This window comes from Somniosus microcephalus, chromosome 27 (genome assembly GCF_052327205.1).
Source record: "Somniosus microcephalus isolate GS21.2 chromosome 27, FLI_Smic_1.0, whole genome shotgun sequence".
Taxonomy (NCBI): domain Eukaryota; kingdom Metazoa; phylum Chordata; class Chondrichthyes; order Squaliformes; family Somniosidae; genus Somniosus; species Somniosus microcephalus.
In genome coordinates, this window is record NC_141013.1 from 10236989 (window position 1) to 10254069 (window position 17081).

Below are 17081 nucleotides of genomic sequence, written 5' to 3' on the forward strand. Positions count from 1 at the left end.
CTGCCCTTGTCCTTCTAGGTGGAAGAGGTCGCGGGTTTGGGAGGTGCTGCTGAAGAAGCCTTGGCGAGTTGCTGCAGTGCATCTTGTAGATGGTACACACTGCAGCCACGGTGCGCCGGTGGTGGAGGGAGTGAATGTTTAAGGTGGTGGATGGGGTGCCAATCAAGCGGGCTGCTTTGTCTTGGATGGTGTCAAGCTTCTTGAGTGTTGTTGGAGCTGCACTCACCCAGGCAAGTGGAGAGTATTCCATCACACCCCTTACTTGTGCTTTGTAGATGGTAGAAAGGCTGAGACAGGAGAAATTAAACAAATACTTTGTGTCTGTCTTCATGGAAGATGACGCAAAAACCTCCCGGAAATAGTGGAGAACCAAGGGTCTAGCAAGAATGGGGAACTGAAAGAAATTAGTATTAGTAAAAAAAAAAAAAATAATACTGGAGAAATTAATGGGACTGAAAGTTGATAAATCCCCTGGACCTGATGGTCTACATCCTAGGGTTTTGAAAGAGATGGCTGTAGAGATCGTGGATGCATTGGTTGTTATCTTCCAAAATTCCATAGATTCTAGAACAGTTCCAGTGTATTGGAAGGCAGCAAATGTAACCCCACTATTTAAGAAAGGAAGGAGAGAGAAAACAGGGAACTACAGACCAGTTAGCCTGACATCAGTAGTAGGGAAGATGCTAGAATCTATTATTAAGGATGTGGTAACAGGGCACTTAGAAAATAATAGGATTGGGCAGAGTCAACATGGATTTATGAAAGGGAAATCGTGTTTGATGAATCTGTAGGCATTTTTTGAGGTTGTAACTAGCAGAATAGATAAGGAGGGACCGGTGGATGTGGTTTATTTGGATTTTCAGAAGGCATTCGACAAGGTGCCGCACAAGAGGTTGTTAAACAAAATTAGAGCTCATGGGATTGAGGGTAATATACTAGCATGGATTGAGGATTGGTTAACGGGCAGAAAACACAGTAGGAATAAACGGGTCATTTTCAGGTTGGCAGGCTGTAACTAGTGGGGTACCGCAAGGATCAGTGATTGGGCCTCAGCTATTCACAATCTACATCAATGATTTGGATGAGGGGACCAAATGTAATATATCCAAGTTTGCTGATGATACAAAGCTGGGTGGGAATGTAAGTTGTGAGGAGGATGCAAGGAGGCTTCAGGGGGATATAGACAGGCTAAGTGAGTGGGCAAGAACATGGCAAATGGAATATAATGTGGAGAAATGTGAAGTTATCCACTTTGGTAGGAAAAATAGAAAAGCAGAGTATTTTTTTTAAATGGTGAGAGATTGGGAAACAGTGTTCAGAGGTACCTGGGTGTCCTTCTACACAAATCACTGAAAATTAACATGCAGGTACAGCAAGCAATTAGGAAAGCAAGTGGTATGTTGGCCTTTATTACAAGAGGATTTGAGTATAAGAGTAAAGACGTCTTACTGCAATTATATAGGGCCCTGGTGAGACCACACCTGGAGTATTGGGTACTGTTTTGGTCTTCTTACCGAAGGAAGGATATACTTACCATAGAGGGAGTGCAACAAAGGTTCACCAGACTGATTCCTGGGATGGGGGGGGATTGTCCTATGAGGAGAGATTGAGTAGACTGGGCCTATATTCTCTGGAGGTGAGAACGAGAGGTGATCTCATTGAAACATACAAAATTCTTACAGGGCTCGACTGGGTAGATGCAGGGAGGATGTTTCCCCTGGCTGGGGAGTCTAGAACCAGGGGTCACAGTCTCAGAATAAGGGGTTGGCCATTTAGGACGGAGATGAGGAGAAATTTCTTCACTCAGAGGGTGGTCGTCTTCTTATCGTGTCCACGGACAGTCTGTACATAGCCCAGTCAGAACTGGACACATTTTTGCGCCTTGTTGTTGAATTCGGCAAGATCTGCAACAGTGCAGGGTTCCTCTAACGATGGGCATTGCAGGAGATGTTGCATAGTCTGTGCCTCAGTTCCACATTCACAAGTTGTCGGGCTGGTTGAATATCCCCATTTGCTTAGTGACACCTTTGAGCAACCTACACCGGTCCCATGTCTGTTAAGGCACTTCCAGGTTGCCCAGTTGCAATTAGCTCCTGGGGAAGGCTTTCATCAAGTAAAATTTCCATCTCTGGGGGTTGTTCAAGACTGGTGAGCCTGTCTTTCCACAAGGCGATGCGGGCTTCAGATGAGGTTGATTGTAATGGAACAACACTGTTCATGAAGCTCTTTCTTGACTTTAGGCGGCTGGGTGTAGGCGTATGACAATGCAGAGGGTGTCTCTCATCTGATGTTTGACAGAGTCGCTCTTTCGTGCTGGCTACCGTTCTTATATCGGGGGCGCGATACCCGCCAGGATATATAGGCTGTTGGTGTTTGTTGGTTTTAAGCAACCTGTGATAAATCAGCAGCTTGCATTCAGAACGGCATCCATCTTCTTGGCATGAGTAGACCTTTCCCATGCAGGGCAGGCGTATTCGGCAGTGGAATAGCAAAGAGCAAGTGCACTGGTTCGCAATGTTTTCGGGCTGGTTCCCCATCTTGTGTTAGTGAGCTTATTCAGGATGTTGTTTCGTACGCTCACTTTTGCCTTTGTCTTCTCGATGTGGTTCTTGAAGGTGAGGCATCGGTCAAGGGTGACTCCTAAGTAGATAGGGTGCTCGCAATGCGTCAGTGTTGCTCCACACCAGGTTACTTTCAACTGGCGTTTGGCTTCACGGTTTCTGAGGTGGAATGCACAAACTTGCGTTTTTGATGGGTTTGCGCGAAGGTGGTTTTCTTCATAGTAGGATTTTAGTCCCTCCAAGGCCTCAGAAAGCGTTTTCTCCACGGTGTTAAAATCAGTGCTTTGGGCAGTGACACATAAGTCATCAGCATATATAAAACGGCGTGTGACACCGTCTATAGGTTGGTCATTCGTGTAGATGTTGTACAGCAGCGGTGCAAGCACACTTCCCTGAGGAAGACCATTCTTCTGAATACACCACCTGCTGCGCTTCCCACCTAGTTCAACATAGAACCGGCGATTCTGAAGCATGCTTTCTAACAGCTCTGTTAAGTGAATCTCTTTTGTCATCTCTAGAATCTTGCAGAGGAGACGTCTGTGGTTCACTGTATCGTCTGCTGCTGACAGGTCTACAAAAACAGCACCTGGTACCATCCCTTGCTCAAAACCATCTTCAATGTGTTGTGTGAGGTTGAGCAGTTGGCTTCTTGTTGATTTGCCGGGGCGGAAACCGGCTTGCTCTGGAATGATCTTCTCATCTACAGTTGGTGCTATCCTATTGAATATCAGGCGTTCAAACAGCTTATAGGTGTGGCAAAGCAGTGAAATTGGCTGAAAACTCTTAGGATCTGAGGGATCTTTTCCAGGCTTTAATAGTGCTATTACATGTGTCTTCTGCCAGATATTAGGTAGCTTGTGTGTTGCCAGACAGTGGTTGACCAATTGTAGGAGCCATTTCTTTGCTTTCTGTCCAAAATGCTTTATCTGCTCCGTTGCTATGTTGTCAAGACCAATTGCTTGCCTGTATTTTAGACTAGATATACCAGTTTCCAGCTCTTCCATGGTGAATGATCTAGCGAAGCCAGGATCGTCGCTGTACTTCTTCCTATCTAGTTGTGCTCTTGGTTGTTTCTTGTTGATTTTTCCATTTAGGAGCAACTGGTGTGCAACTTGGTTAGCAGACACATTTGGATGTTGGGCAGCTTTCTTGGGATCACCTCCAAGTTTGCGTATGAGAGACCATGCCTTCTTGCTGGTTTTTGTAAGATCTGTTGTCTCTATCAAGGTGTTCCAGGTGTTTTGACGTTCTTGAGAGATACTAAACATCACCCTCTCACCGGTAGATATTGTTTCCTCTGAGAAGGGGTCAGATTCAAACATTGAGACATACTCCCAGTAGAGTTCAGCATTCTCCTTGGTGAGACCAGGGATGTAGTGTACTCTGCAACTCAGAGGGTTGTGAATCTTTGGAATTCTCTACCCCAGAGGGCTGTGGAGGCTCAGTCGTTGAGTATATTCAAGACAGAGATCGCTAGATTTTTGGATATTAAGGGAATCAAGGGATATGGGGATAGTGCAGGAAAGTGGAGTTGAGGTAGAAGATCAGCCATGATCTTATTGAATGGCGGAGCAGGCTCGAGGGGCCGAATGGCCTACTCCTGCTCCTAATTCTTATGTTTTGGGGAGTCAGCAGGTGAGACACTCGCCGCAGAATACCCAGCCTCTTGTTGTTCTCTTGTAGCCACAGTATTTATGTGGCTGGTCCAGGTAAGTTTCTGGTCAATGGTGACCCCCCCAGGATGTTGACTGCACTTTTAACAGTAGCCCACATGCTGTGAAGTGAGCATACTCAGGAGATTAAAAGCACGGTATTAATGCAAATTATTTCTTTGTTTTTTGTGCAGCTCGGGTGACGTGCCTCCTTTATACTGCAGGCACGTGGACACTGCAGAGGATTCTAATCGAGGGACTTTCTCAGCTGGCTGTGGAAGGCGGCCAAGTAGGAAACTGAAACTTATGGCCAGCCCGGATGGGTTGAGTGCACCAGCTCTGCTGCCCCCAGCAGGCCAGTGGGGGGAAAGCACCCTCAGTCTCAACAGACTGCAACTCAACTCCCTGAGCAAAAGATTTAAGAACATAAGAAATAGGAGCAGGAGTCGGCCATGTGGCCCTTCGAGCCTGCTCCACCATTCAATATGATCATGGCCGATCCTCTATCTCAATACCATATTCCCGCTCTCTCCCCATACCCCTTGATGCCTTTTGCGTCCAGAAATCTATCTAGCTCCTTCTTAAATATATTCAGTGACTTGGCCTCCACAGCCTTCTGTGGTAGAGAATTCCACAGGTTCACCACCCTCCGAGTGAAGAGATTTCTCCTCAACTCCGTCCTAAATGGTCAACCCCTTATCCTGAGACTGGTGACCCCTGGTCCTAGACTCCCCAGCCAGGGGAAACATCCTCGCTGCAACGGTCAAGCCCTGTAAGAATTTTGTATGTTTCAATGAGCTCACCTCTCATTCTTCTAAACTCTAGAGAATACAGGCCTAGTCTACTCAATCTCTCCTCACAGGACAATCCCATCCCAGAAACCAGTCTGGTGAACCTTCGTTGCACTCCCTCTATGGCAATTATATCCTTCCTTACGTAAGGAGACCAAAACTGTACACAATACTCCAGGTGTGGTCTCACCAGGGCCCGATATAATTGCAAGGACACCCTCAAAGCCTCCTTGAAAAAGTGCAACATCCCCACCGACACCTGGGAATCCCTGGGCCCAAGACCGCACAAAGTGGAGGAGAAGCATCCGGGAAGGCGCCGAACACCTCGAGTCTCTTCGCCGGAAGCCAAACGCAAACAGCGCAAGGAGCGCACGTCAACCCAAGCACCCCACCCACCCGCCCCTTCAACCACCGTCTGCCCCACCTGTGACAGAGACTGTAAGGTCCCGCATTGGACTCATCAGTCACCTGAGAACTCATTTCTAGTGTGGAAGAAAGTCATCCTCGGTTCCGAGGGACTGCCTAAGAATATAATTGCAGCAAGACGTCTTTACTCTTATACTCAAGTCCCCTTGTAATTAAGTCGGTTCACGTGCTCACCTGGATATTTTTGCGCAGAAGCAACTTCGCCAGGTTCTTCAGGGACACGGACTCTCTTTCAGGAAACCCGGCCTTCCGCTTCAACATCGGGATCTTGCTCGTGTCTCTTGTCAGAGATCTCGGATGAAAATACTTCAGCGCTTTAAAGTCGTTGTGCAGCGCGTGGCCCACCACAATTTTACCCTTCAGGATCTTCAAGATCTGAATTGAAGCACAAGTTAAAAATGTAAATGATGAATCTGTCGGATTTATTTCCCCCCACCCCCACGTCACGCAACTATCCACACTTGGAAATATATCGCCATTCCTGCATCGTTGCTGGGTCAAAATCCCTGAACTCCCTCCCTAATAGCGCTGTGGGAGCGCCTTCACCACACGGACTGCTGCGGTTCAAGGCGGCGGCTCACCACCACCTCCTTCTCAAGGGCAATTAGGGATGGGCAATAAATGCCGGCCTTGTGAGCGACATCCCATATCCCAGAGAATGAATTTAAAAAATATTATTTCCAAGCTGATGGGTCCGTATGGTGGTTTGTTCTAGACTGCTAATAGTCACATCCTGCAACAAAAAAGGTTATATTTCAGTGACAGCACTACTGACCACTGGGCGAGGCTGGGATTTGTTTCTTCAATACAAAACATGGTGACAAGAGCACCCCCACCCCCCCCCCTCTGCTCCCAGCCTCTGTCCTGACCTGAACCACAGCCTTCAAACCCAGACAAACCCCTCCACTCACAGGCCCTGCCCCAATCATGTCCTCACCCTTCACTGGAGCTGTACTCCAATACCTGCCTGACTGCTCCACTCCCCAGCCTACCCACGTGAGAGGTCGCTAATAAATACCTCAATTGTCAAACTCCTCCTGTAAACTTGTGTACCGTGTTAAGAGTGTCTCCGATACCGATAATATTACGATTTATTTTAGCTTAACTAGATTTGAGGTTTAATTCTATTAGTGGCGCCTCCTCAGTTTGAGGGAACTTGCGCAGTTGCCGGCGAGTGACACTGGAGGCGACCCCAGCATCGCCTCTATTGGTTTATTTAAGATAGGAAACCGCAGCTGCTCCTCCTCGGTAAAACTCCACATTTCTGAGGAACGGTCACCGGCCTGAAACATGAACTCAGTTTCGCTCTGCCTGTCCTCCAGAGTATTTCCAGCATTTATTCCACAAACAAGGTGAATGACATCCTCAGACAAGATTAAACCTCAAAAAGGACAGTGTTTGTTAGCTCAAACTTAATTAGGAACTCAGTGGGGAAAATGTGCACTCATCTTCTAGGGATCTGGGTTCAAAAAACCAGATCTTCTCCAGATATTCACTCCATCCCAATCGTTCTAGACTCCATTTTGATCACTTTTACTCTGAACTTTCCTCTTGTGTCTCCCAAGCCTGAAGTGCTCCATCCTATATAATCTTCCTCCTCCTGCATCACTCAGTGGCAAGAATGTGACTCAATCGCACCATCTCCTCATCGAACTCGCACTTTGCCAGGCCCTCGCATCCTCCTACATTTTAAACCCGAGTGTCAGCTGCCTCTCCATTGGTCACATCATCTCTGCTAAGCTTTTGCAACCTTGGTGCTCTGGGCCAGTCCTTCAAGTGGATTTTCAGTTTAAAAAAAAAGCAATTGTGGCTGTAAAGGCAGATAATTGATGTGGAACGGTACGTGTTATTTATTTAAAAAAATCCCACTAGCACCATTAACTGCTTTTCAAGATACTGACACACTTGTGTTTGGCTCCTTTATTCCAACTGTCGATCTGGGTTCAAAAAACCAGCAGATCGCTCCAGATACTCTCGCCATCCCAATCTTTATTGACTCTATTTTGACTTGTCGGTCAGAATGGTACTGGCAAACCTCCTGTGGCATTGCTCATCGAGAACTGGAGTATTCGCTGTTTTATAATAGCAGTCTACAACGCATGACGGGGAAGTATTAAAAGAAGTAAATGTGACACTTAAGACTTGCGGTTATATAGCACATTTGACGACCTCAGGATGTCTCAAAACGGTTTACAACCAAAATAGTACTTCACGTGTAGTCACTGTTGTAATGTAGGAAACACGGCAGCCAATTTGCGCACAGCAAGCTCCCTCAAACAGCGACGTGATAATGGCCAGATAATCTGTTTAGTGGTGTTGATTGTGGGATAAATATTGGCCAGGACACCGGGGAGAACTCCCCCTGCTCTTTTTCGAAATAGTACCGTGGGATCTTTTAAATCCACCTGAGAGAGCAGACGGGGCCTCAGTTTAATGTCTCACCTGAAAGACGGCACCTCCGACAGTGCCGCACTCCCTCAGCACTGCACTGGGAGTGTCAGCCTAGATTTTGTGCTCAGGACTCTGGAGTGGGGACTTGAACCCACGACCTTCTGCCTTAGAGGCAAGTGTGCTACTAACTGCACTTGCAGGAAGTGCGAGCTGTGCACAAGACGTTGAACACATTATTATGGATTATTACACACTCGGGTCACTCACCTCCCTCTGTGCAACATTAAACTCGATTGCGCTCGTCATGTGCTGCTTTCGGATGCCGCTCCACCGGGTCCGGTAGTCGGTGATGGGAAGTCGTGGCTTTACATACTTGTCATAGATGACGTCGCCCTGATAGCTGACTATGCTGCACCTGGCCATCTCGCCCAGCCGCCCACAGGGGCCTGTGCCCACCATCTCACAGTCGATCGCCACGCACTTGGCGGCACGACAGCAGGAGTGCGGAGGGCTGGCTCGGCGAAGGGCCGCGACGCGCAACACTCCAACGGGGTCCTCGCGAGTCAGCGGGTTTGCCCTTTGGGCCGGGGGGTCCCTCTTGCTCGAGTCTGTGGACTTTGCAAGTGAAGTAAGGTGGCCGCTTTCAGCTGCGGGCTGAGGGTGCGAGGTATCACGCAAGATGGAGCGATTCCCATTCACATCAGAGCTACTCGGCCTCTGGGCGTCTCCAGACTGAACCGTACGGGTTGGTTCACTGGCATTTGGGCACAGTGCTTGGTCTGGAGGCCCCTCCTTCGCTTGGAGCCGCCTCTGCTTCAGGATCCCTTCTCTCTGCAGAAACGCCTTCCTCTCCAGAAAGCGCTCGTGCCGCCGGCTCGGCTTCTTCTTGCGCTTCGCGGCCCGGCAGTCAGGGCTCAGGGTCACGCCGGGCGTGCAGCAGAGGAACTGGGCCGAGCTGGAGAACCCATGGAACAGTCGCGTGGAGGCCGAGCCTTCGGAGGCAGGGGAAGCAAGGTCTGCTCCCGTGTCGGCCACACTTGGCATCCTTTAATCGCAGTCTCAGAACCTGGGAAAAAAACCAGAAGGTCCTTTTAATCCAGGAGCAATAATTTAACACATCGCACCACAGAATGTTGACGCGTGGCATTGAGCCTGTAGTTCATCACCCAGTGAAATCCTGACTTGGTGTGCCACTCATGGGGAGGTGGGGACATAGAAAGAAAAAAAGGGACCGATAGTTCTATCCACAATTGGGACCCTCAATTCCTCAGCTCTCCTCGATTTGGGATGGAAAATGCCCGGTACACATTAAAGATGCTCAACACTTGTAAATGGAATATTTCCCAGAATCACGCTCAACTATGATGCCTGTCCAGGGTGCAACAAGAATGTCAGCCTTGGCTCAGTTGGCAGCACCCTCACCAGAGTCAGAAGGTTGCAAGTTCAAGCCCCACTTCAGGATTTGAGTGCATAGTCCCACGCTGACACACCAGTGCAGTACTGGGGGAGCTATACATCGTTGGAGATGCCGTCTTTCAAATGTTATGTTAAACCAAGGCTCCACCTGCCTGTTCAGGCAGATGAAAAGATCCAGTGACACTATTTGAAGAGCAGAGAAATGTCCTGGCCAACAATTACCCCTCAACCAAGACCACCAAAAACTTTTCATTTATCTCACTGGTGTTTGTGGGATTTTATCTGCAGACTGGCTGCCCATTTGCCCGCATAACACGATTAAACCTCAAAAATAAATAATTGGCTGGCATGTATATACAATCTCGGGACGTCCCAAACTTACTTTTGAAGTTGTAATGTCGGAAACACGGCAGCCAATTTCCACACAAGTTTCCACAAACAACAATGAGATAACGGCAAAATAATCAGACGTCAGTTGAAGGTTAAATGTTGGCCAGGAGACCAGGGAGAACAGCCCTGCTTCGAATAGTGCCACGGGATCTTTCACATCTGAAAGACAGCACCTCAAACAGTGCAGCGCTCCTCAGCACTGACCCCTCCCTCAGTGCGGCGCTCCCTCAGCACTGACCCCTCCCTCAGTGCTGCGCTCCCTCAGCACTGACCCCTCCCTCAGTGCTGCGCTCCCTCAGCACTGCCCCTCCCTCAGCACTGACCCCTCCCTCAGTGCGGCGCTCCCTCAGCACTGACCCCTCCCTCAGTGCTGCGCTCCCTCAGCACTGCCCCTCAAACAGTGCAGCGCTCCTCAGTACTGCCCCTCCCTCAGCACTGACCCCTCCCTCAGTGCGGCGCTCCCTCAGCACTGCCCCTCAAACAGTGCAGCGCTCCTCAGTAAAGAAAGACTTACATTTCTATAACGCCTTTCACGACCACCACACGTCCCAAAGCGCTTTACAGCCAATGAAGTACTTTTTGAAGTGTAGTCACTGTTGTAATGTGGGAAACATGGCAGCCAATTTGCGCACAGCAAGCTCCCACAAACAGCAATAGGATAATGACCAAATAATCTGTTTCAGTGATGTTGGTTGAGGGATATATATTGGCCCCCAGGAGGACTCGAAATAGTGCCATGGGATATTTTACATCCACCTAAGAGAGCCGACGGGGCCTCTGTTTAATGTCTCATTCAAAAGACAGCAGCTCCGACATTGCAGCACTCCCTCAACACTGCACTGGGAGTGTCAGCCTAGATTTATGTACTGAAGTCTCTGGAGTGGGACTTGAACCTACAACCTTCTGACTCAGACGAGAGTGCTACCCACTGAGCCACCCTCAGTACTGCCCCTCCGACAGTGCCTTGCTCCCTCAGTACCGTCCCTCCGACAGTGCGTCGCTCCCTCAGTACCGCCCCTCCGACAGTGCGCCGCTCCCTCAGTACTGCCCCTCCGACAGTGCGGCGCTCCCTCAGCACTGACCCTCCGACAGTGCGGCGCTCCCTCAGTACTGCCCCTCCGACAGTACGGCGCTCCCTCAGTACTGCCCCTCCCTCAGTGCTGCGCTCCCTCAGTACTGCCCCTCCCTCACTGCGGCGCTCCCTCAGCACTGACCCCTCCCTCAGTGCAGCGCTCCCTCAGCACTGACCCGGACAGTGCGTGTCCCCGGGCCGGTTGGTGAAGGCTCTGTGGGCTTTAAGGCCGCCCCAGGTCCGGCTCCTGCTGCCCGGCAACACGTGGCGCTCCTTCTTGCCCGCCGTGCCGATTGGCCCATTCGCCCGCCCCCTCCCATTGGCTGACACGCCTCGCCCCTCTGATTGGCCACTTTGATCACACTTGCGTTGGATTGGCTGTCGTCATAAAGGGACCTACGTCAGAAGTGGCGGCGTTTAAAAAGCGGCAAGAGGGAGCCGCGCACGATCTGCAGCCGCGGGGCCCGCCACAGCGCCACCAAGCGGCCGGAGGTCAGAAAGAGCTCTACAGTACCTTGAGGGCAGGGCTGGCAAGTTGTGCTAAAATAACACTGGACAGAGGGTGACATTTTTTAGTTTATGAGATGGTCTTCTCCAGCCTTACAACCCTCTGAGATCTCTGTGCTCTTCCAATTTTGGCCTCTTGTGCAGCCCTGATTTTCATCGCTCCGTCACTGGCAGCCGTGCCTTCAGCTGCCTCGGTCCTAGTCTCTGGAATTCACTCCCTGAACCTCTCCGCCTCTCTCTCCTCCTTTAAGATGCTCCTTAAAACCTGCCTCTTTGGCCAAGCTTTTGGTCACCTGTCCAAATATCTCTTTATGTGGCTCGGTGTCAAATTTTGTTTGATAATCGCTCCTGTGAAGCGCCTTGGGACACTTTACTACGTTAAAGGCGCCGTATAAAAGCAAGTTGTTGTTGATGATGAAAATTCTTTATCTCTAGATAAGGAGTCAAGAAAGTGAAATCTTACTGCTCAAATCTGCTCAGAAACATAGGAACAGGAGTATATGAGTCACATCAAGTGTACAGCACAGAAACAGGCCATTCAGCCCAATTGGTCAATGCTGCCGTTTATGCTCCACATGGGCCTCCTCCCACCCTACTTCATCGAACCCTATCAGCATATTCTTCTATTCCTTTCTCCCTCATGTGTTTATCTAGCTTCCTCTTAAATGTATCTATGCTATTCACCTCAACTAGTCCTTGTGGGGAGCGGGCAGGGAAGCGGAGTTGAGGCCAAGATCAGATCAGCCATGATCTTATTGAGTGGCAGAGCAGGCTCGAGGGGCCAAATGGCCTACTCCTGCTCCTACATCTTATGTTCTTATGTGGTAGCGAGTTCCACATTCTCATCAATTTGAGTAAAGAAGTTTTTCTTGAATTCCTTATTGGATTTATTAGTGACTGTCTTATATTTATGACCTCTAGTTTTGGACTCCTCCATAAGTGGAAACATTTTCTCTACATCTCTCCTACCAAAACTTTTCATTATCTTAAAGCCCTCTAACAGGCCACCACTCAGCCTTCTCTTTTCTTGAGAAAGGAGCCCCACCCTGTTCAGCTATTCCTACTAAGTATATCCACTCAGTTCTGGTATCATCCTTGTGAATCTTTTTTGCACCTTCTTCAATGCCTCTATATCCTTAACATTAACTAAATAAGGTGCAGCAGCATACTTTATCAGACAGTTATGAATTGGCGCTCCCGACACAGAATTCAGTGTGATGGGAGCACATGTCAGGCAGCTGAAGGCACAGCCGTCAATGGTGGGGCAAAGAAAATCAGGGATACGCAAGAGGCCAGAATTGGAGGAGCGCAGATACCTTGGAGGATGTAGGGCTGGAGGAGGTCACAGAGATAGGGAGGGTCGAGGCCATGGAGGGATTTGAAAACAAGGATGAGAATTTTTTAATCGAGGCATTGACAGACCGGGAGCCAATGTAGGTCAGCGAGCACAGGGGTGATGGGTGAATGGGACTGGGTGTGAGTTAGGACACGGGGCAGCGAGCACAGGGGTGATGGGTGAATGGGACTTGGTGTGTCTTAGGACACGGGGCAGTGAGCACAGGGGGTGATGGGTGAATGGGACTTGGTGCGAGTTAGGACACAGGGCAGTGAGCACAGGGGTGATGGGTGAATGGGACTTGGTGTGTCTTAGGACACGGGGCAGTGAGCACAGGGGGTGATGGGTGAATGGGACTTGGTGCGAGTTAGGACACAGGGCAGTGAGCACAGGGGTGATGGGTGAATGGGACTTGGTGTGTCTTAGGACACGGGGCAGTGAGCACAGGGGGTGATGGGTGAATGGGACTTGGTGCGAGTTAGGACACGGGGCAGTGAGCACAGGGGGTGATGGGTGAATGGGACTTGGTGCGAGTTAGGACACGGGGCAGTGAGCACAGGGGTGATGGGTGAATGGGACTTGGTGCGAGTTAGGACACGGGGCAGTGAGCACAGGGGGTGATGGGTGAACGGGACTTGGTGCGAGTTAGGACACGGGGCAGCGAGCACAGGGGTGATGGGTGAACGGGACTTGGTGTGTCTTAGGACACGGGGCAGTGAGCACAGGGGGTGATGGGTGAATGGGACTTGGTGCGAGTTAGGACACGGGGCAGTGAGCACAGGGGGTGATGGGTGAATGGGACTTGGTGCGAGTTAGGACACGGGGCAGTGAGCACAGGGGGTGATGGGTGAATGGGACTGGGTGTGAGTTAGGACACGGGGCAGTGAGCACAGGGGTGATGGGTGAATGGGACCTGGTGCGAGTTAGGACACGGGGCAGTGAGCACAGGGGTGATGGGTGAATGGGACTTGGTGCGAGTTAGGACACGGGGCAGTGAGCACAGGGGGTGATGGGTGAACGGGACTTGGTGCGAGTTAGGACACGGGGCAGCGAGCACAGGGGTGATGGGTGAACGGGACTTGGTGTGTCTTAGGCTACAAGCAGCTGAGTTTTGGATGAGCTCAAGTTTACTGAGGTTTTTTAAAATTTGTTCCTGGGATGTGGGTGTCGCTGGCAAGGCCAGCATTTATTGCCCATCCCTAATTGCCCTGGAGAAGGTGATGGTGAGCCGCCTTCTTGAACCACTGCAGTCCGTGTGGTGAAGGTGCTCCCACAGTGCTGTTAGGAAGGGAGTTTTAGGATTTTGACCCAGCGATGATGAAGGAACAGTGATATATTTCCAAGTCAGGATGGTTCTTATGTTCATTAATAACTAGACATTCTTATTATGAACACAGCTAGCTTCTAGCTAGTCATTTATTCAGTACACGTTCTCTAGGTACAGTATCTGTAGAGATGCTGCATGTGTGCTCCTGTGTGCAGGCTGCCATCTTGACTGTTGCCTTGTGGGTAGCCTAGTGCCTCATGGGTAATGTAGTCTTAATATCTATACAGCTGGGTAGTGTAGTCTTATATACATACAGCTATATACAGCTCTACGGCTCCACCTAGTGTCTACTATAGAATGATATGCTATTGATCACTACACTCAAGTTTACTGAGGTTTTTTAAAATTTGTTCCTGGGATGTGGGCGTCGCTGGCAAGGTCAGCATTTATTCCCCATCACTAATGGCCCTCGAGAAGGTGGTGGTGAACTGCCTTCTTGAACCGCTGCAGTCCATGTGGTGAAGGTGCTCCCACAGTGCTGTTAGGAAGGGAGTTTTAGGATTTTGACCCAGCGATGATGAAGGAACAGCGATATATTTCTAAGTCAGGATGGTGTATAACTTGGAGGGGAACTTGCAGGTGGTGGTGTTCCCATGCGTCTGCTGCCCTTGTCCTTCTAGGTGGTAGAGGTCGCGGGTTTGGGAGGTGCTGCCGAAGAAGCCTTGGTGAGCTGTTGCAGTGCATCTTGTAGATGGTACACACTGCAGCCACAGTGCGCCGGTGGTGGAGGGAGTGAATGTTTAAGGTGGTGGATGGGGTGCCAATCAAGTGGGCTGCTTTATCTTGGATGGTGTCGAGCTTCTTGAGTGTTGTTGGAGCTGCACTCATCCAGGCAAGTGAAGAGTATTCCATCACACTCCTTACTTGTGCCTTGTAGATGGTGGAAAGACTTTGGGGAGTCAGGAGGTGAGACACTTGCCACAGAATACCCAGCCCCTGACCTGCTCTTGTTGCCACAGTATTTTTGTGTTCCAGCCCAGTAAGGTGGGAAGCTGGCCAGTAGAGCATTTAAGGACAGATTATAACAAGCTGATGTGGTAATATGTTTTGCTGCCCGAAAAGTCAGCTGAAATGAATTGTTAAGAGTTTATATTAGCCATACAGACAACAAAGGTCTCAAGTTTGATCTCCAGTCTGCGTGAGTTGATCTCATTTGGGACAGCAGTTCGGGCACTTGAATCAGTCTCAGTCTCAGCGTCTCTGTGCTAGAGAGGAAAGGAAAGAAATCAGCCAGAGTTTCCACTGTCACTGTTTGACTTGACGGAGTTTTATGAGTCAACCCCAATGATCTGGTAAATGCACAGCCCAGTGTGTAACTGAGTCATAGAGACCAGCGACTAGTTTCGATCTTTGGTTCGTGCTGTTACCTAAGCTCAACTGGGAAAGCAGAGGAATTAAACCAGAAAAAAAAGTGGTAGGAAACAGCACAGCAGCTCATGAGCTATCCGAGAGAACGGGATAAGTTAATATTTAATTGTGAGATTTCACCTTTGCATTTTCCGCTCTTCTTTCTGCACCAGTCGCTGAAGGTAAGCATGCAGGTGCAGCAGGCGGTTAAGAAGGCAAATGGTATGTTGGCCTTCATAGCGAGATGATTCGAGTACAGGAACAAGGATGTCTTGCTACAGTTGTACAGGGCCTTGGTGAGACCGCACCTTGAGTATTGTGTGCAGTTTTGGTCACCTTACCTGAGGAAGGACGTTCTTGCCATGGAAGGAGTGCAGCGAAGATTCACCAGGCTGATACCTGGGATGGCAGGAATGACATATGAGGAGAGATTGTGTCGATTGGGCTTATACTCACTGGAGTTTAGAAGATTGAGAGGGGATCTCATCAAAACCTATAAAATTCTGTCAGGCCTGGACAGACTAGATGCAGGAAGGATGTTTCTGATGGCCGGGGAGTCCAGAACCAGGGGTCATAGTCTAAGGATAAGGGGTAAGCCATTTAGGACTGAAATGAGGAGGAATTTCTTCACCCAGAGAGTGGTGAACCTGTGGAATTTTCTGCCACAGAGGGCGGTGGAGGCCAGTTCATTAAATATATTCAAGAAAGAGTTGGATATATTTCTTAAGGCTAAAGGGATCAAGGGATATGGGGAGAAGGCAGGGACAGGGTACTGAATTTGGATGATCAGCCATGATCTCATTGAATGGCGGAGCAGGCTCGAAGGGCCGAATGGCCTACTCCTGCTCCTATCTTCTATGTTTCTCTCCTGCTCTCCTCCCTGAAGATGCCATCTTTCACTGGGCAAGGGTTCCATGGGCATTGAGAACGTTCATACAACTCATCCAACTGGCTGTTCTTCACGGGTGAAGCGAGACAGGAAGCATCGCTCTAGTCAACTGGGCGAGCTTGGCATCACAGCTGATCACAATCCTAGGAGCAGGAGTAGGCCCTTCAGCCCCTCGTGCCTGCTCCGCCATTCAATTAGATCATGGCCGATCTGCATCGCAACTCCATTTTCCCACCTTGGCTCCATATCCCTCGATACCCTTAATGAACAAAAATGAAAACATTGTATTGTCCTGTTCTCACTTCACATCCACACACGTGTGCCTGTTCCAGAAGTACAGTGTCAGCCATGGCTCAGTGGGTAGCACCCTCGCCTCTGAGTCAAAAGGTTGTGGGTTCAAGTCCCACTCCAGGGACTTGAGCACAAAAATCTAGGCTGACACTCCAGTGCAGTACTGGGGGAGTGCTGCACTGTCAGAGATGCCGTCTTTCGGATGAAACGTTAAACCAAGGCCCCGTCTGCTCTCTCAGGTGGACGTAAAAGATCCCACGGCACTATTTCGAAGAAGAGCAGGGGAGTTCTCCCTGGTGTCCTGGGCCAATATTTATCCCTCAATCAACATCACTAAGACAGATTATCTGGTCATTATCACATTGCTGTTTGTGGGAGCTTGCTGTGCGCAAATTGGCTGCTGCGTTTCCCACATTACAACAGCGACTACACTCCAAAAGTAGTTAATTGGCTGTAAAGCGTTTCGGGACGTCCTGAGGTCGTGAAAGGCGCTATATAAATGCAAGTCTTTCCTTTTTTTTTACTGGGGTTAGGGGCTGGAGACCCCCGGCTGACTTTCCACTCCCTAATCCAAGGGCATGAGGCGGAGATGCTGGCTGAGACCAGCTAACTCAGCACAGATCGGGGCATGGAACCCAAGACCTTTCTGGTCCACATGGCCCAGTTACTCGCTGCCTTCAGTAAC

The 17081-nt window shown here is 49.6% G+C and overlaps 1 protein-coding gene across 5 annotated transcripts in view; it reads right to left on the minus strand.

The window, feature by feature from the left end:
- The window catches only part of LOC147099963 (apoptosis-enhancing nuclease-like), a 38459-nt gene extending 27454 nt beyond the window's left edge, over positions 1-11005 (minus strand). For 2 of the 5 annotated variants that reach the window (XR_015073783.1, XM_085968497.1), the window contains exons 1-3: positions 10142-10785; positions 8089-8887; positions 5605-5805 (exon numbers count right to left, since the gene is read on the minus strand). Coding sequence is in view for 4 of the 5 variants with exons in the window: in XM_085968497.1 (XP_085824623.1) it covers positions 5605-5805; positions 8089-8865 (978 nt within the window). In the remaining variant the exon portion in view is untranslated. Of the gene's footprint in view, positions 1-5604; positions 5806-8088; positions 8888-9619; positions 9883-10141; positions 10786-10841 lie in introns of those variants that run through there. The other 3 variants (XM_085968498.1, XM_085968500.1, XM_085968499.1) reach the window with 3 other exon arrangements.
- Between the last annotated feature and the right edge of the window lie 6076 nt (positions 11006-17081).